The 19,289-nt window shown below is 41.1% G+C and overlaps 3 protein-coding genes across 5 annotated transcripts in view; 1 reads left to right on the forward strand and 2 right to left on the reverse strand.

Moving 5' to 3' along the window:
- LOC130684078 (uncharacterized protein C2orf66-like) overlaps positions 1-19,289 on the reverse strand; it is a 109,385-nt gene that overhangs the window by 56,588 nt on the left and 33,508 nt on the right. The gene's annotated exons all lie outside the window — the stretch shown is intronic.
- The window catches only part of LOC130684083 (coiled-coil domain-containing protein 150-like), a 29,346-nt gene continuing 13,815 nt past the window's right edge, over positions 3,759-19,289 (forward strand). The window contains 6 exon segments of the mRNA XM_057503754.1: positions 3,759-4,466; positions 7,900-8,028; positions 8,896-9,065; positions 10,142-10,235; positions 11,021-11,190; positions 12,100-12,226. Coding sequence (XP_057359737.1) covers positions 4,143-4,466; positions 7,900-8,028; positions 8,896-9,065; positions 10,142-10,235; positions 11,021-11,190; positions 12,100-12,226 — 1,014 coding nt within the window. The 5' untranslated portion in view covers positions 3,759-4,142.
- Positions 14,661-17,463, reverse strand: LOC130684076 (uncharacterized). Of its 2 annotated transcripts, none has more exons than XM_057503740.1 (2): positions 16,720-17,463; positions 14,661-16,626 (listed from the first exon to the last, which is right to left on the reverse strand). In XM_057503740.1, the coding sequence occupies exons 1-2, from the start codon at positions 17,087-17,089 to the stop codon at positions 16,346-16,348; spliced, it is 651 nt and encodes a 216-aa protein (XP_057359723.1). In that variant the 5' UTR covers positions 17,090-17,463; the 3' UTR covers positions 14,661-16,345. The 2 variants fall into 2 exon arrangements, with proteins under 2 accessions (XP_057359723.1, XP_057359724.1); XM_057503741.1 differs by having other exon boundaries at positions 14,661-16,605; positions 16,720-17,089.

Raw genomic sequence — 19,289 nt, forward strand, 5'->3', positions numbered from 1 at the left:
ATACCCCATTACAGTCACTGTCCATCAGCATAGTAAGATGCTATAGAATCATTACTTGTCTTCTCTGTATATACTGCCTTTCCCATGTTCCCCCACCTACATTATGTGTGCTAACATTGATATCATTTTTTCTACAGTATTTGGTCACTTCATGTTTCCATCACATTTTGGTAATACTCACAACATTTCAAACTTTTTCATTATCTTTGTTATGGTGATCATTAAAGATCCCTGAAAGCTCAGCTGATGGTTAGCATTTTTTAGCAATAAAGTATTTTTTCTTTCAGGTATATACATGGATTTTTTATTCAGACATACTGCTTCTGTATACCTAATAAGCTACACTGTATAACTTTTGTAAGTCCTGGGAAACCAAAAAAATCATTTGATTTGCTCTTTTGCAATATTTGCTGTATTGCTGTGGTCTGGAACTGAACCCAGTATCTCTGAGGTATGCCTGTATTGAGCTGATTTTATAAATAATCTACTAGAGGCTTGACAGACATGTCAGTTGTAACTCAATTCATCTGCTGAAGGTGCTTACCATAGATTAGCTGAAGAGAACAGGCCCAGAAATGGCAGGCTATCTTAAGGGCAGTTGATAAACCTTGGGTGTGGAACAGTGCCTGTAAAAAAGAGAAAGCTATTTAATCACTATTTGTGCGTTTTTAATTAATATTTTCCAGAGGCAGTGATGCATTTAAGTATAATCATCTATACCTGTGTAACCCTGAGCAATCTTAATTTTCTTGAGTTTTATCTATTCACCTATAAGATGAGAGGGAGAAACACACCTCTCTTACCTACTTCTCACTGGCAAAGATAGATAGTAGTATAGGCTGGGTGCATAGATAACTACAGGTACAGAAGAACTTTCTCCTTTGTAAAACTAATAATGCTATTGAAGCTATGACCCATGATTTTGTCCTTATCTTTCCTGAAAGGAATGAAATATATTCTTAAGTACTTAGGAAAAATCTCTAAGTGCTCATAGCCAACCTAAAACCAAAATTTGGCTGGGAATGGAATAAATTTAAAATTTGTTAGTGAGTCTGATGTTATTATCTAAACCTTTTAGACCTCAATTACATAATATTTGAAGTTATCCTCATAATCCTAAGGAGAATGCATGCCTTTTTTCTGCTCATATTCTGTTCATAGATAATTAGGCAGTTTCCAATTGCTTAAAAACAATGCTGGTATGATGAATTCTTGTATATGTCTCCTTGTACTCATATGCAAAAGATTTCCTAGGCTAGGTATAATTGGTGGGAAGAAAATTACTGGATTGTAGGATGCACATATCTTGAATTTTACTAGAGTTTGTCAAATTTTCCTAAGTAGTTCTACCAGTTTAGAAACCAGTTTACATAAGAGGCTATAGAATACATGTTAACATGAATGAATATCATCAAATAATAAAATATACTGTTTAGAGATACAGTTAAAATAAAATTATTGAAAAAGAATGGAAATGATAAACACATGACCTTGATCTAAATTACTGCTGTACCTGAGACTGGCTGATAAACTAGCTGTGAAAGCTGCTTGGATTTTAATGACACAGAAACACCAGATCTCTTGGGGGCAGCAGGATTTGCTTCTATGTTCTTTCCCATTTGAATACCATGAATTAGAAATCCTGTCATATAAGAAACTTAATACACAAATTAAAGTGCTTCATAGATGAAAACATGACATCTGACAAGTTTCAGGGCATTTTATTGAGTACCCAGAGACTGAGTTAGGATAAATTATCTGAGAAATATTATGAAATAAAGATATTCTGTGTTTTGCTTGAAGAGAGGCAAATCTAAAAGTCTTCAAAGTATATCAGTCCATTTCCCACTGGGTCTATAGGTTAACAGCAGTCTGCTTATATTTAAAATAAGAACAATTGTTGCATCGGTACCTCTCTTTCGAAGCAGCCATTTTAATTTTGAATCTTAAATGAAAATCATGATGGACTCTTACTGATGCCTTTGGGGAGAACCGCAGCAGTTTTATACTGTACACTGGCAAAGAGCAACAGAAATAGGCAGAGGGGGATGCTGCTGATGAAACGAGGTATTTCCTGAGACAGAATGTGTTTCCATGCAACCTTTCCAATCAAACAGTATTAGCACTCAAATTTTAACACTACCTGAAAATGTCCAGTAGCTATCTCCAAGAGGTGTTTACCCTCCATAGGGAGGAAACAAGCAAACCTATCAAGGGAAGAAAAAATTGATTTAAATAAAAAATTCTTGATGAAATTTTCCCTAATTTAGGGATAGGCTCACTAATGTTAATTGCTGATTTATAGAAGATGCTTAGGAATAAAAGAAAGAAAATGTGGAAAAACACATTTGGAGATCTGTGAGTAAATATTAATGATTTTATCCCTCCAAATGATCATTTTCTTTAAAGAGAAAGATGTGAGAAGTCATCTTTATGGCTTAGTTTAAAAATATAATTTAGTGTATAAGAATTCCATTTATTACACTTCTGTAATCCTGTTGGTAAAAGACAATCTATATCTCCTTGCACAATGACAATTCTTATTATCCATACTAAAAAAAGGGTTTTGAATGCTAGGTACCACAATTCCTTTGAAAATGAAATATATTACCCACAAAGTCTCACTGTGACATTCCTAAATCATGTTAATTTGGAGTATTTGGAAAACTTGACAAACTCTACTAATTCAAGCAACAGAAACCAAACGAGTAATCTCAGCACGTTAAATGGCTGTAGCCCACTTTTGGCTGTTGAAATAGCTGTATTAGTGAAATAGCATTCTTCATATGATTAGAAAAACTCAGGATTGCTTTTTTACATGTTTTAAGGATTCTCTGATTTTTGCAAAACTTGTGACGTCCTTCTTCCCCTTTAGTGTGTACATCTGTGTGTGTGTGTGTGTGTACATATATATAAAATAAATGGGCTTATTTTGTTACTGTTTTCCCCCTAGATAAAAGTTAAACAGCTAGAAGAACAACTACAGTCTTTTGCTGAAACCACTTCACAGAATGACCATCTATGCAAGATGAACAAGGCTCTAGAGTGGAAATATGCTCAGGTCTGATTAATAACTAGGAAACAGATTGCTGCTGTATTATTTGAATTAGTTTTTAAGAAATTGATGACTTTCTCCCCACCTTAACATACAAATCCCACAAAGATGAATATTCTCTCACTTGACTAAATTCAATGAACACTTTTTAAACACCCACTACCCACAAGTTTCTGCTAAGCCATAGAGAAATGCATAAAGATGCCTGAAGCAGGATTGGTATATCAACTGGCCTATGCTCTAATTTTAGAGGTCTAGGAATATAGTCAATAAACTTCATTACAGAATAGAGAGTTATGCCTTTCAGAAGCAGAATAGATTGTATTATGAGCACTCATAGGGAGCACCGTTACGATGGAAACATTGAGAAATGCTTTCATAGGGGAAGTGGTTTCACAGAGGAAGCCTTAAAACTTTCGGCAGATGTTAAAGAAGTACCTTTGGTTTTTGAATTACAGGCAAACTCAGAACTCAGTGCCACCAAGACACACCCGCAACAGCTCACCTGAAAGATCTGTTAGTAGTGAAGGTGATTACTTGTCAGTATGTGGCCACTGAAGCTGAAGACCTTCTGCAGGTCACAGAGCATTTTAGTAAATGAGTAAAGAAAGTTAGACAAAACACATATACACAACATTTAGTGAAGAAAATAACCCAGGAATGTGTTACCTAAAGAGATTCATTTCAGTGTCTTATAAATTTACCATGTATGAAATTATCATTTTTTAAATCTTTTTCAGCATAAGCATGTGCACCTTTTGTATCTGTAACTGTGTGCACATAAAGCCCTGGTAACCAAGCAACCATATTGTGACTTCAAATGGAATCCTGTTAGGGTTCTAACCCCTGAGCATGCTGGTAAACAGGGCCTTTGTGAGATAGGCTCTTCTACAGGGAGTTTGATTCAAAGTGTGTTTCTTCACTAGGACATACTTTACAGTGCGATTTCTTCATTCTAAAAGCAAAGGAATACATTTCCAAGCATATTTTCCACTGCGGTTTCATTTAGAACATTGTGTTGTTTCTCTAGTAAAAGGGAAACTCGAAACAATTCTACTTGAGTTGATCTTACTGTTTCTAATTGGTGATGCTGCCCAGAAGAAGGAAGTCTCCGGAGAGGCCTGCACTTTCCAGGCCCCCTGAAAGCTATCGGCCCCACGCGAACACTGGGAAGGAAAGAGCTGCCTCCGCTGGACTGCCCAGAGTTACTCCCGACTCCACACGCCCTGTGACCTGTGCTCCAACCCGGACTTTGAGATCTTCTCAGGAGATTGGAGACTCTGGAATCTCTCTAAAGACTCTTTTCAATGCTATTAAAACTATGGAGGGGAGGCTGGAAGGTAAAATAGACATTCTTGCTTCAAGACCATTAATAAATGATGAGTCGCCAAATTTTCTTAAACTGAATTCGGTAAGTGAAGACCACAAATTAAATCGTAAGGTAATTCCAACTTAAACCACAATGAAGCAAAGTAGTAACAACCCAGAAAGATAATGTTTGGAGGTACGAGTAACAATAAAGTAACCAGGTTCTTCACAAATAGGAAAAACTGACAAGGTAGAATGAAACTATTACTCTGGCTATCACATAATTCATTTTTATTTTGGACATAGAAATACCACATTTGCCTCAACAGTAACCATTCAGGTTTAAAAAAATTTTTTTTTAATTTAAAGATGTCTACCTAACCTTAATATCTGCAGTAAAATATTTAGAGAAAGTCTGATTTTAAGAGAGAAATACTTTAAAGCCCTAAGAACTTGAACATGGAAAATATTTTCCAAAGAAAACTTTTTAGAGCATCCATCTTTGTTTGATACATGAAAATAGTAAGTACTATAGCTTGTCTTCTACAGTTGACTAGAACATTTCTGTGAACATATTTTGCTAGTGGCCTTATAAACACTAGTAAAATTGTGTTTATAAGAAGGTTATAAAATACAGTCTGTCTTTTGTACCTTTCTAAAACAAAATCAAATAGGTTTTTAGAACCTATATATTGGCAGCTTGGGTACTATTTTTGGATCCTCACAGAAAAAGTATTTTAAGTGTTACAGGTGAAAAGTTTTAAAGAAGTGTAACAACCTTGAGGAAAGTGTGGGGAAAACATTCTTTTTTGCTGTTGGGAGTATAAAATGGTACAACTTCCTCTGGAGGGCAATTTGACAATACTTATTACTTTCCCCCACAATTGTACTTCTAGGACTCTTGCCTACAGATACACTAGCTTGTACATGTGACATGTTTACAAGGTTACTCGTGACATGTTTACAAGGTTACTCGTAACCTTGTTTGGTAGTAGCAAAACACTGGAAACAAACAAAATTCCATCAATAAGACACTGGCCAAATAAATCATTGTGTATCTATGGTTTGGAATACTGCTGAAAGACATATATACATATGTGTGTATGTATAGTTTAAAACAAGATTCGGAAGAGTACATGTAGAATTTTACTGTTTGTGTTCCAAAGGGGTAGAAGACAAAGAATATATACACTTGTAATGCACAGATACCTAACTCATAATACATTGATTTTATATAAAATCAATTTAAATTTTTTAAAAACTTAGTTTTGCGTAAGGAAACTCAGTGTTTGGGAGATTTTACACTTCACTCTTATGTACCTGAAGTGTAATGTGAACTGTGCTTTCTACTCAAAATAACTTTATGAACATTTCATTTTCAACAAAAGTGAAAGCAGAAAAAGGAGGGCCTTTTCAGCACACAGTGCTGGAGCAATTAGATAGGCATATGCAAAAGCAAACAAAAATCCTTTGATCTATACCTCACACTGTATATAAAAATTAACTCACAATTGATCAGAGCCCTAAATGTAAAACCTAAAACTATAAAATGTTTAGAAGAAAACAGGAGGAAATCTTTGTGACCTCAAATTACACAGATTTCTTAAGCGTTGACATCAAAAGCATAATGTCATAAAGGAAAAAGATGATAAATTGACAGCTGTGCTTTTCAAAGATATTGGTAAGATAATCAGAAGATAAACTATACACTGGAAGAAAATGTTTGCAAATCACCTATCTGATAAAGGACTTGCCTCCAAAATATTAAAAATTCTCAAAACTCACTAGGAAAATCAAAGAAAAAGAATGGGCAAAATATTTGAACAGGCTTTCCACCAAAAAGATATATATGGATGGTAAATAAGGCCTTGAAAAGATGTTAAACACTAGTCGTTAGGGAAATGCAAATTAAAACCACAATGAGATAAGCCTCCATACCCATTAGAATGTGTAAATTGAAAAGCTGGTCATACCAAGTGTTAGTGAGGATGTAGAACAACTGGAAGCCTCATACACTGCTAAAAGGAAGGTAATGTAATGCAAACACTTGGGAAACTGGTTGGTAGTTTCTTTAAAAGTGAAACATAACCACTACAGTATGACCCAGCCATTCCACTCCCAAGTATCTACCAAAGATAATGAAAGCATACGCCTGCACAGAAACTTGTACACAACTTTTCACAGCATATCTGTTTGTAATAGCTTAAAACTGGAAATAACTCAAGTGTCCAGCAGATGAATGGATAAGTAAATTGTGGCATACCCCATAACAGAATACCATTCAGCAACAGAAAGGAATGAACTATTGATAAACACGAAAGATTGAATGAATCTCAAAATAATTATGCTGAATGAAAGAAGCCATTCAAAAAAGTACATATGATTACATTTATATAAAATTCTAGAAAACAAAAACTAATTTATTGTGATAGGAAACACAGATCGGTTGTTGCTTTGGGTAGAGATGTAGGAACAGGAGGAGAGAAGGGAGAGATTACAAGGAGGCATAAGGGAACTTTTGGGATGATGGAGATGTTCAGTGTTTTGATTATGGTTTCAAGAGTTTATACACATGAAAGATACACTGTAACTATACACAGCTTATTTTATGTCAATTATACCCCAGTAAAGCTGTTACAGAATAATGTGAATGTATTACCTATACAAAAATCAGTTGTATTAAATGACATTATATTAAATTCTATATAGAAATAGAAAACGGTTGCCAGGGGTTGTGCTTGGGGGGATATGAATACAAAGAAATACCACAAGTGAAATCTTTTGTGGTGGTGGAATGGTTCTGTATCTTGACTGTGCTGGCATTCACATAAAAATGTTCATAAAGCTATGCACATGTGCACACGCACAGATGAACAGATGTTAAAAAATGGTGAAAACTGAGTAAGGTCTATAGTCCACTAATCTAATTAACAATAATGAACCAAAGTCAATTTCCTGGTTTTGGTGTTGAACTACAGCAATGTAAAACATGACTCATTAGAAGCAGGGCAAAGAGTACATGGGACTCTGCACTTTTTTTTGCAACATCCTGTAGGTCTATAATTATTTCAAAATAAAATTTTTTAAAAGAGTGATATTTAGTAAGAAGACCACCTGAAATGATTATGTAGATACAGTAAGTGTTTTGAGATATAAAAATGTAATACTTCTAATAAGGGTTCATTCTTCTGTGACACTATTTAGTACTTAATCATCTTTGCTTTTATTCTATTCATGTACTTACATTAAATTTTCAAATTCCAGGATCGTGTTTCTCTGTCATTTTACATCTTAGCTTCATTGTCTTATCTCCTTTACCCCTTATTCTGTACTTTGATCATCACAAACCATATATTAGGCTTGTCCATGTTTATTCAGGTTTCTTTGCTTTGTAGTTTCCTTTAAAGGGAAAACAATGAACAATGCTGGTTCTTATTTATAGTAAGAATATTTAATTAAACATTTTAAGTTTGATTTCTAAATTGCTGCATCTTATTATGCTTTGGAAAAGTTACCATTCCTTTTTTCCTACCAAGGAGAAATCCATTCTTGAAAAGAATGAGGAGGAGCTCTCACAAACAATGAAGTGTCGTGATGTAGCCCCGAGAGAGAGTCAGAAGTTGAAAGGAGACCTCGAGGCTTTGGAGGACGGGGAGAATAAGAAGGCAAGGCATCAGTCCTCTTTGAAGTCTCTTTCTGAGATGAGGCTCTTATGAAATCTTTTGCAAGACATAATCATTTCTTGTCACTTTGCTAAGAAAAAATGAGGATTGGTCAGAGGATTTTTTTTGTAATGGAAACTTTAGAAGACCTTTAAAATGTTTCCCTTAAAAATATATAACTTAACTCCAATTTTTAAAATTCCTGTCTTAAAATCATCAAAAGTCCAAATTTTTCTGTTGAAACACATCTGACCTAGGTAATAACAACTTCTGCCTACTTATGTCTTATTAACATGATATAAAAATGCTGTGATTTCATATTGTTAAATCACTAAATGCTTTCTAGTTAACAGTGTATTTGCTTATTTGCTTGATGGGAACAGAGGTCACAGCCCAAACTTGTCCTTGACAGCAGCTACTAGATTTTGCATCTCTGAAGAGGGCTGTGAGTTACATCATTCTTCAGCAGCTTCTACTTTATTTTTTCCTAAAAGAATTGATGAGTTCCACATGTGTTTTGTTCTTGCCCCCCCATCATAAGATAGCTGAGCAGGCCCAGCGCAGGCCAACATGGGACCACCATTAGACCCCAGAGGTTGTCGATCCTGAGGTCTCCAGTTCCATTATGTGCTGGAACTTTGACAGTTGTTGGGAAGCCCTGCTCAGTCTCCATAGGATCCATAGGATAAGGGGTCTAGTTGTCTTTTTCTCAAAGACACAATAACATAAACAAAATAAAAATGTACTTTATTCCTTGGAGCATTCTACTATGGCTGGTTTCCATGCTCTTCCCTGGAAGTAAGGGGACTGAGCAGCAGCAGAGTAACCAGAAAGCATCAAATATTTCTGTCTTGTCTCATTATCTGTTAGGGGGGAAACTTTCAGCAGCAATTGGCAGAGGCTAAAGAAGACAACTGCAAAGTTACACTCATGTTGGAGACCATGCTGGCTTCTCACAGTAAGATGCAAGCTGCTCTGGAAAAAGTCCAAACAGAGCTTGGGCTGAGGGACTCGGAGATTGCAGGCCTCAAGAAAGAAAGGTACTGGAGATTATTTTTCTGTCTTTGTACTTGTAATTTTCTAATGCATAGTAAGGAGCAGTGTGCCATCAAGAAACAAAGTCACTTTATAGAGCTTCCTTTGTGAAAAACTCATGGTGTTTAAAGAACTAGCAAATTAGGGAAAATATGGAATTAGAAATAACCCTGATTTCTGAAATTCAAAATTCTCATATTTTGTAGTGATATAAAAGAGTATGTATTCTAGAAATTCATGTGATATGTTGCTGTAATACCCTTGCTGTATTCTATACCATTTAAACCTCCCTTTAGGGCTAAAGAATAGTAATTGTCAGGATAATTGAAGCTAAGTGCCTACTTTAGTTTGAATTAATTATCCATTTATCAGTGTCCTATTTAAAGATTAATAATTATTTTAGAACCATTCTGAGAACGACTGCTAGGCATGTTTTATAGGTAGACTACTTGGAATGTTTCAAAGTTACATAAAAGTTTCCCTTTTAGGTAAATGAACAAATGGTCTGAATTTAGGAAAACCTCTAAAATAAACTGCAGTGTCTTAGTGGTACATGTTACCTCTATGTTATGGGAGTACAAGTGAGTTTTATATCCTTCATTGTGCTGCTTTATTTTTTACATATTGTGTGTATCTGAGCTTAAAAAAACAAAGTGATGGTTATTAAAAATATTTACCATTCATAGTAAAATTCCAGGTAGCTTTTGTTTCTAGATGCAAAGACAGCAAGACAATCTATCCAGAGGTGATAGTTTTGTACTAGTAATACACACACACAGACACACAGCGCACAATAAAATTACCAGCCCATAGGTTAGTCTTTAACATGTATTGATAGTTTAATGTACCAAGGCAAATTAAATTACAGATGGGACAAATTTTAATCCATAGAAGCCTGTTTCTTAATATGAAGTCGAGGCTGCTGATTGTCACCTGTCAACTCTCAGATACTCTGAGCATCTGTAGCCTACTCCATATGCTATGTGGGCTTCTTGTAAGAAGAGTGCCCTCTAAGTCCCAACAGTATTATACCTGGGTGGTTCTTTTCTATAGTTACCTATTCTGTGTTTTCCAATTTCAGGGCTCTAAATCAACAGAGGGTGCAGAAACTAGAAGCAGAAGTGGACCAGTGGCAGGCGAGAATGCTTGTTGTGGATGCCCAGCACAACAGTGAGGTATGGGTCAGGGTTTTATAGATTATTATTTTTTATTTATTTATTGAATTGTCCTCTTGTATTTTAGAAAAATAGAAAAAAAAATTGGTAAATTTCCTTCCCATTCAAATCTGTGCTTTGGACAGTGACATAATTACAAATGGGAAATGCACCTGCTGTCTTATAGTGAGTTTCAGTTAGGCCTAGTTCTCTGTGTCTTATATGGTCCAAATTATTTTCATTTTTTAATGCATAAATGACTGTAGAAGGTAAAGGGCTTGGAGATTAACTTTTATCTCAGGCAGTAGTAGCTAGAGTGATCCCACTATTAATAAGACACACACCTGTGTGTGCTCACATGTATATGCACACACACATGAATATACAGCTGTATATAGGCACATATACAAAATATGGGTATTTCATATAAATAAGCTTTTTCTGGAAGGATATACAAGGATATACAAGTTGTCAGTTCTTATCTCTCTAGGCAGCAAGACCAGAAGGTCATAGGATCAGGAGGAGGGAATTCAACTAGTCTAAAATTTTAAAAGTAGGATAAATTAAGTTGACTCTATTTTCCAAAGCTCTCTAGTGATCTAATGGAACATTACCATTCCCATTCGTTCTAAGAGTTTCCTAAGCAATGTCTGTAATCAGTTCCCACATACATAGTCTAGGCATCTGGAACCTCTGGTTCTGGTTCCAATTATTGTTTCCACCTGATAATAAAGCGTAAGGAGTGAATATATGATGTTATGAACTTCTTGCATCTATTATTGTGGAATTAAAAACACTTCTTTCAGATGAAGACTCTACAAAAAGCTCTAGATGTAGCGACAGAAGACAACAGGAAACTGGCGATGAGCCTGGGGCAAGCTCTCCAGACAAATAAACACCTGCAGACAAAGCTTGACAATGTTCAACAGAAACTGGAAACCAAAGAACTGGAGCGACGCAGTTTGGAAACGTTCAAGTAAGGGCAGTGTAGTCACAGAGAAAGTAGGGAAGAGCCTCAGGGGGAGTAAGTTTGGCTGATTCACATAAACCAGAAAACCCTTGTCTCCTACTTTGAGCTGATACCCCAGCAAAGAGCCATGGTAAGAACAGGCAGGACCGAGCACAGCAGATGCCGGCTGGCTGGTGTGTGGTCAAATGGATACCCTCGTCAGCCCTCCCCTCAGCTCGCTGCTTTTGACAGAAAGGACTGTTTCTGCCAAGCCTCCTCCGTCAAATCCTTATGCATCCTTTAAAAGTATGATTTGGAAAGGGAATAACAGCAGTCACAATAACTTGTCCAGGAGTGGGTGACTCCGTCTAAGCAAATGCTAAAACACTAATTGTTTTCAGTTTTGGTCTGAGGTTAGTTAGATCAAACCCATCAAGTTCAGGTCGAGCTGCCAAAGTCTTGTCTTAAACTGTGTCTAGGTAAATATGACTTAGATATTAACAACATTCCATGAAAATGTTATTAATTAAAACCAAGGGAAATGCACTGTGCACATAGATCTTTATTCCTTTCAGGTAGTGAACATTATTGATATGGGAGACAAGGGTAAGCTAAAGCACAGAAGGTATTTTTCATATTTGTGATCTGGCCAGATGTTGCTCAAGACTATTCAATATTGGTTAAGACAAGAGTACAAGAGTATGTATTTCACTGGTTTGGTTGGATCCTTTTATATAGAATGACTTTTTGTTTTTAATGCTACAGGTAAATGGTTTTTTTCCTTTTGTTATGAGCTCCAGATCAGTGTAGTTTACCTGGTAATTGATCTCATTTGTAAATCACACACCTTTGGACACTTGCAAATTCCCCTCCAGGAATATCTTACCTCCTAAGATGATTTCTAAAGTGATCTATCATCTGTCTTTTTCAAAACAGAGAACGGATGACAGAAGAGTCCAAAATGGAAGCAGAATTTCATGCTGAATGCATAGAAGCTCTAAAAAAGCAATTTCAAACAGAGAGAGAAACTGCAAAGAAAGCAGTGCAGTGGGAGACAACTGAGGTATGGGGTCAGGGGACAAAAAGGTTTCTTCTTAGGTCAATGCCTTTAAGAGGAGAATCGGCTCTAAGTGTTAGGGTCCGGAGTTGACCACCTCTCAAATAGACAGAAGACACTCACGATAATGCAAGTCACACAGCGGGGTTTATTTCCAGCTAGCTGGGGTCCAAGTGTCTGCCCGGCGCAGCGGGTTTCAACAAGGACCCAGAGCACTCAAAGCCAGGTGCTTATATGGCATTTTCAAAAAGCACTTACAGTAATTTTCCATAATTTTTGGCTTGTGCCACATCCTGGGGTTAAGCAAAAGCAAGATAAGACCACTCCTCAAATGTTAGGGAGCTTCAGCAAGATAAGCTGACCAGAGTGGCAACCGCCCACTACTCGGTATGCACGATTAGCTGACCAGGGTCGCAGCCGCCCACAACCCGGTGTCTATGATTAACTTGTTCTTCAACACCTGATTATCAAGCCTTACCCAGTTCCTCCTTTCCTGAGTCACATACTCAGAAAATGGCTTTTCGGCCCTTAAGATGGCCATTCTCATGCTAATTCATTCTTACATTCTCCCCTTTTTGTTGTTACAATGAGGAATCTTGCTCACTGGTAGGGCAGTCGTAGGGGCTCTCAGGAGGGAGCAACTTTTCGTATTGTTGTCTCAAGAACAGGAGTTGGACGGTATTAACACGGTCTTTTACAGAATTAATAAGTTTGTTTAGAATGCAGGGGCCAAAAGTTAAAATGAATATAAGTAAAATTATGGGCCAACTAGGGTAGAAACTAGGGTGATGAACCAGGGAGACCTATTAAACCATGCTTCAAACCAGTTTTGTTTTGCTTCTCTTTCTCTCTTTCTCTTGGTTAATCCTTCTCTTACTTTAGCCATGGATTTTTTTACTACTCCTGTATGATCAGCGTAAAAACAGCATTCTTCTCCTAGCGCAGCACATAATCCCCCTTGTTGGAGGAACAATAAATCAAGCCCTCTTCTATTTTAGAGTACGAGTTCGGATTGGGAGGTGAGAGATTTTTCTAAATGACTAAGGAGGTCTCTATTCTCTCTATATCTTCATCTATGGCTGCTCTTAGGGATGACATACCTGCTTGTTGAGTGGCCAGAGAGGCTATGCCAGTTCCGGCCCCAGCTAGTCCTAAACTGAATAGAGTAGCAATGGTTAGAGCAGTGATGGGCTCTCTCTTATCTCTTAGGCTCGTGTCTTTACTCCAATGTGAACACATGCTTTCTGGGGGTGGTAGAGGATGTGGGGTATCACAGTCACTAGGATACAGAACTCTTTAGAAGCGTTAAGGACTGAGGTTGAGAGGCACGGGGTGAGGCCAGTCATGGAACATATCCACCATGCATCACTTCCTGGGGTTAGCCACTTTATGTTATTCCAACTAGGGGCGGCATTTATGGAAGTGCATAAACTTTGTTTATCCTGTGGCACTTTCCCCTGGCAGGTCCTTTTACCACTTATATGCTGTGGAGTTAAGCCTATTTTACCGTCTCCCCATGAACACTGAGAGGGATTCACACTAGTTAATACATTATAAGTGGCAGTTAGGCCTATGGCTTCATAAAATTGAGGTTTTATATCATAACACAGCCAGCAGGAGGCTGTGAGGTCAGGGCTGGTAGTGTTAAGGGTCTCATACATAGCGTGCATCTGTTTCCATAGGGGGTCCTCAGCGGCCTGCACAGCAGGTGCCAGGGGGGTCACAGAGGTACCTCCTATGAAGATGAGCCCAGCCATAAGGCCCAGCATGGTGAGCCAAGGAGAAGAGATTAGGTGACTAGAAGCGCTCACAACCACACCTCCTGCCAGCACTGTATTGTGGATAAGAGTCTGGGGTTTTGTTACCTTTTTCGGGGTGCTCTTGTTATCTGAGCTTTTAGTAGGGGTGGGAGGAGCCAATGCCTGATTTGGACTTATTGGACTCATTACCAATACCTGATTGGGGTGGGGGGCGGGAGGAGCTAACACTAGATTTGCACCCACAGGAGCTTTGACTATCAGCGTGGTTCTCAATTTGATCTGGAGAAGAGTTCCAAACACAGGTTTCTGATAAAGAAGTAGGCCCCAAGTTAACCCTGATAGCCATAGCTTATCTCTTTTCACTTCTTCTGTAAACTGGAGCTTTACTAGATTGCAGTTAGAATTGTACCAAGTTTGGGTGCATGGCTTAATAAAAGAGAGAGTGATGAGGAGCGGGGTTACTTGCCATTTTTGCTCTCCATCATTGGTGGTAACACAACTCCATTGTGCACGGTAAAGGGACTCAACTCCTCCACACTGAAGCCTCTCTGGTCCTTTCTGAAACCCAGGACATGCATACAACCCATTTCGACTTACAGAGATCCGGCGCTGCGCTTTATGCCAGTTTCCCCCTTTCATTCCTTCGATGTCTTGTCTAGGTTAAAGTATAAGTCAGGGAACCAGGTGTTTAGTGGGGCCGTGCTGGAGGTTTCGTTGAGGGTTTTACCAGTTTTTCCATCCATCAGGATCCATGTCTGCTTATAAGGTCGATGAGGGTTGTTCTCTGCATGGTTTTCTTTCCAGTTGTTGAGCAGGGTCAGGACTAGTAGCCACTTCATCATCAGACTGGGTGGGAGGTAAGGGGTGTTCTCGAGGTCTCGAGATCTGTAATTTCAGGGGGTTATCAGGGTGCCGCCGCACGGTCCACTCTCTGGCTTGTCTTTGCTCTGGCTGGGTGGCTCGGCGCACATGGGAGTGGTGGACCCAAGGTCCAATGCCATCAACCTTTAAGGCAGTTGGGGTAACCAGAAGAACTACGTAAGGACCTTTACATCTTTTTTCTAAAGTTCGGGTCCTGTGCCTCTTTACCCATACCCAATCCCATGGGGCGATGCCATGTTCTGGGTTCAGTGTGTCTGTTGTCTCATACAAAGAGCGCACCAAGGGCCAAATCTCATGTTGGACTTCCTGCAGGGCCTTCAAACTGGCTAGATAATTTGGGGTTACATTAGGGTCTTGGTCCGGCAAGGCACGGACAATAATGGGGGGTGGTCTCCCATATAGAATTTCGAAGGGAGTCAATCTGTGCACATAAGAGGAGTTCCGAACCCGGAAGATAGCACAGGGAAGGAGGGTCACCCAGTCCCCACCAGTCTCAATGGCTAATTTAGATAAGGTCTCTTTCAGGGTCCAATTCATTCTTTCTACTTGCCCTGAGCTCTGGGGATTATATTCACAATGTAACTTCCAATTGGTCCCCACCACTTGGGCCAGTCCTTGTAGGACTTTACTGATGAAAGCCAGACCGTTATCAGACCCTAAAACCTCGGGGACCCCATATTGGGGTATGATTTCTTCTAGTAATGCCTTAGCAACAACCTGGACAGTCTCTCGTTTCGTGGGGAAGGCTTCTACCCAGCCTGACAAAGTATCAACAAATACTAGCAAGTACTTATACCCATACTTCCCAGACTTCACTTCAGTAAAAGCTACGCCCCAGCTCCGTCCTGGCTCCCTCCCCCATACCCTTGTACCTGCGTGCAGGTGTCCCTTCCTACTGGGTCTCATAGCCTGGCACCCGACATATCGGTCCACGATTTCCTGGATCTGGACGGCTTGTCAGGGGAACTTAAGGCGGGCAGACTCGAGAACTGTCAGCAACTTTCTCTTTCCTAAATGGGTGGCTTGGTGCAGGTTGGAAAGGAGGAACAGTCCTAGTTTTTCTGGCAGTATTAGTCTTCCTTCTGGGTCTCGATGCCACCCATGTTGATCAAGCTCTGGGCAGTGGTGGTTTTGGATCCACTGGAGATCTTCTGGGGTGTAATCAGGTCACGGGGGCAGGCGCGGAAGCTTGGGTGCTGGCAGGGCGAGTGCCAAAGCTGGTGAAGCTACTGCCGCCTTTTTTGCGGCCTCATCTGCTCACCGGTTTCCCTCAGCTTCCGGGGTTCGGGCAGACTGGTGTCCAGGGATGTGAACCACTGCAACTGCCCGGGGCTTTTGCACAGCCGCTAGCAACCTCTGTACCTCTGGGAGATTGCGTAGTTCTTTCCTTCTGCTGTAACAAAGCCCCTCTCCCAGTAGATGGCACCATGCACATGGACAGTGGCGAAAGCATAGTGGCTACAGTCACCCGTCTCTCTTCAGCTCATTCTAGCGCCTCTGCCAGCGCAATCAGTTCGGCTTTTTGGGCTGAGGTCCCCAGGGGAAGCGAGGCACTCCAGATGACATTCCCGTCTTGGTCTACTACTGCCATGCCTGCCCTTCGCATCCCGTCCATGATGAAGCTGCTTCCGCCAGTGTACCATACCAACTCACTGTTGGGGAGGGCGACGTCCTGGAGGTCAGGGTGCACCTGGGTGAGCTCTGCCAGGATTTCTTGGCATTCATGCAGGGGGACCTCTAGATCTGGGGTCAGCAGAAGGGTGGCTGGATTTAGAGCAGGTTTGGCAAAGATGATCCGGGGTGCATCCAACAGGAGTCCCTGCTAATGGGTCAGGCGGGTATTGGTCATCCACTTACCAGGGGGGTGCTTCAGGACTCCCTCGATCGCATGAGGAGTTACCACCTTTAGATGCTGCCCAAAGGTGAGTTTGTCTGCGTCTTTTACCATTAGGGCCACTGCGGCGATGATCCTTAGACATGGGGGCCATTCTGCTGCAACTGGATCGAGTTTTTTGGATAAATAGGCAACCGGACGCTTCCATGGCCCCAGCTGCTGCATTAGCACTCCTTTTGCTATCCCCTTCCTCTCATCGACAAAGAGGGTGAAGGATTTTAGGGGGTCTGGTAACGCCAGGGCTGGTGCCTTTAAGAGGACAGTCTTGAGTTCATCAAAGGCCTTTTGTTGTTTTGGCCCAGGCCCAGGGGGCCTTATGTTTGACTGCTTCATACAGGGGCCTTGCTATCTCAGCATACCCCAAAATCCATAGTCGGCAGTAGCCTGCTGTCCCTAGAAACTCGCAGACCTCTCAGACTGAGGTCGGGACAGGAAGCCTAAGAATAGTCTCTTTCATGGCCTTTGTTAGCCATCTGGTACCTTTGCTTAATTCATATCCTAGGTAAGTGACTGTCTGCCTGCATATTTGAGCCTTCTTTGCACTGGCTTGATAGACCAATTGTCCTAGTTCCTGGAGGAGGTCTCCAGTGGCCTGTCGGCATTTGGACTCGGTGGGGGCTGTGAGAAGCAAGTCATCTACATACTGCAGGAGTGTAACTGAATCATGGCTCTGGCGAAACGAGTCCAGGTCCTGATTTAAGGCTTCATTAAACAGGGTTGGAGAGTTTTTGAAGCCTGTGGCATTCTAGTCCAAGTAAACCGTCCAGGGGTTCCCGTGTTGTCATCGTGCCATTCAAAGGCAAAAATGTATTGGCTGCTGGGTGCCAGGGCTATGCTTAAAAAAACATCCTTTATGTCTAGGGTGGTGTACCAAACATGTGAACGGGGCGAGTGACTTAGTAAGGTGTAAGGGTTGGGGACTGTGGGGTGGATGTCTTCGGTTCTCTTATTTACTTCCCTCAAGTCCTGGACTGGCCTGTAATCTTTTCCCCCTGGTTTCTTAACGGGAAGAAGTGGGTGTTCCAGGTGGAGTGGCAGGGTTTCAGTATCCCAGCTTCTAAGAGGCGGTTAATGTGTGGGGCAATCCCCTTTCGTGCCTCAGTGGACACGGAGTATTGTCGGACCCGAATGGGCTGGGCCAAGGGTTTGACTTCGACCACTACTGGTGCTCGGTGGGCTGCCAGACCCACACCCGCTATTTCTGCCCATGCCTGAGGGTACATTCTAAACTAGTAATCCAACTCGTGGGGCCACTCTGTAGGGGGAGAGGTGCCATGCATGGCAAACAAGCGATGCTCATCCATGAGGGACAGGGTCAGGACATGAAGGAGCTGTGCTTGGCTGTCCATCACTTTGATGCTGTCCAGCTCAAAGTGGATATGGGCCTGGACCTTGGTTAGGAGATCACGCCCTAACAAGGGGGCCGGGCACTCAGGGATAACCAGGAAGGAGTGGGTCACTTGATTACGGCCCAAGTCCACCTGGCACTTACTGGTCCATCGATAAACTTTGGACCCAGTTGCGCCTTGCACCAGGCTGGTTTTCTGAGACAGGGGCTCTGTAGGCTTGTTTAAAACTGAGTACTGGGCTTCTGTATCTACCATGAATCCCATTGGTTTCCCCTCTACATACACAGTTACCCAAGACTTGGGGAGGGGACCCGAGTCCCGTCTCCCCTAGTCACTATCCATTCCTGCCAGAAAAACCTGAGCGTCTTGTCTGGTCTGGCCCTGGCACTTGCGGCATTCCCTCTCCCAATGTCCATATTCTTTGTAGATCGCACACTATCCCCTATGTAGCCCGCACCATGGTTTCCAAAGTCGGGCGGGTCCGCTTGGACCTGGTCTTCCCCGGGCTGTGCCTTGCACCCCTGCCAGTAGAATTTTGGCCATCTCCATCTGCTGCCTTCTGTTTTCCCTACCCAGGTGCTCTCTGTCTTCTTCCCTAATTCTTTCCTGCAACTCCTGATTGTCTTTTCTGATCCTATCCTCTCTTTCTTCCGGGGTCTCTCGAGTGTTGAAAACCCTCTCTGCCACTTTCATCAGATCGCGAATGGTCATTTCCCCCAATCCTTCTTGCTTATATAATTTTTTCCTAATATCTGGCGCAGCTTGGTTTATAAAGGACATAATTATAGCTGGCTGATTCTCCTATGCCAAGGGGTGTAGAGGGGTGTACCGTCTATAAGCATCATAGAGGTGTTCTAAAAACACGGCCAGGCTTTCACTTTCCCCTTGCATTACAACTGTTACCTTAGCCAAATTCGTGGGGCGGCGTGCTGCCGCTTGGAGACCCGCCATAAGAGTCTGGCGGTAGACTCGGAGACGCTCCCTACCTTCTGCGTTCCCTAAGTCCCATTCCGGTCTATTCAGGGGGAAGCGCTCGATCAGGTTCGGCAAGGTTGTCGGACGTCCATTGACGTCGGGGACATTCTTTCTGGCCTTGGTGAGGATTCGCTCGCGCTCTTCAGTAGTGAACAAGGTCTTAAGGAGCTGCTGACAATCGTCCCAGGTGGGGTTATGTGTATGCATGA

This window comes from Manis pentadactyla, chromosome 6 (genome assembly GCF_030020395.1).
Source record: "Manis pentadactyla isolate mManPen7 chromosome 6, mManPen7.hap1, whole genome shotgun sequence".
NCBI classification, from domain to species: Eukaryota; Metazoa; Chordata; class Mammalia; order Pholidota; family Manidae; genus Manis; species Manis pentadactyla.

What these genes read in the sequence shown, in the direction of transcription:
- LOC130684076 (XM_057503740.1), bottom strand. Translation starts at nt 17,089, where the DNA reads ATGAAGCAGTCAAACATAAGGCCCCCTGGGCCTGGGCCAAAACAACAA. An exon ending in AGTCCTGAAGCACCCCCCTG is followed by an intron (nt 16,627 to 16,719) that starts GTAAGTGGATGA and finishes CTCTAAATCCAG; the next exon opens with CCACCCTTCTGCTGACCCCA.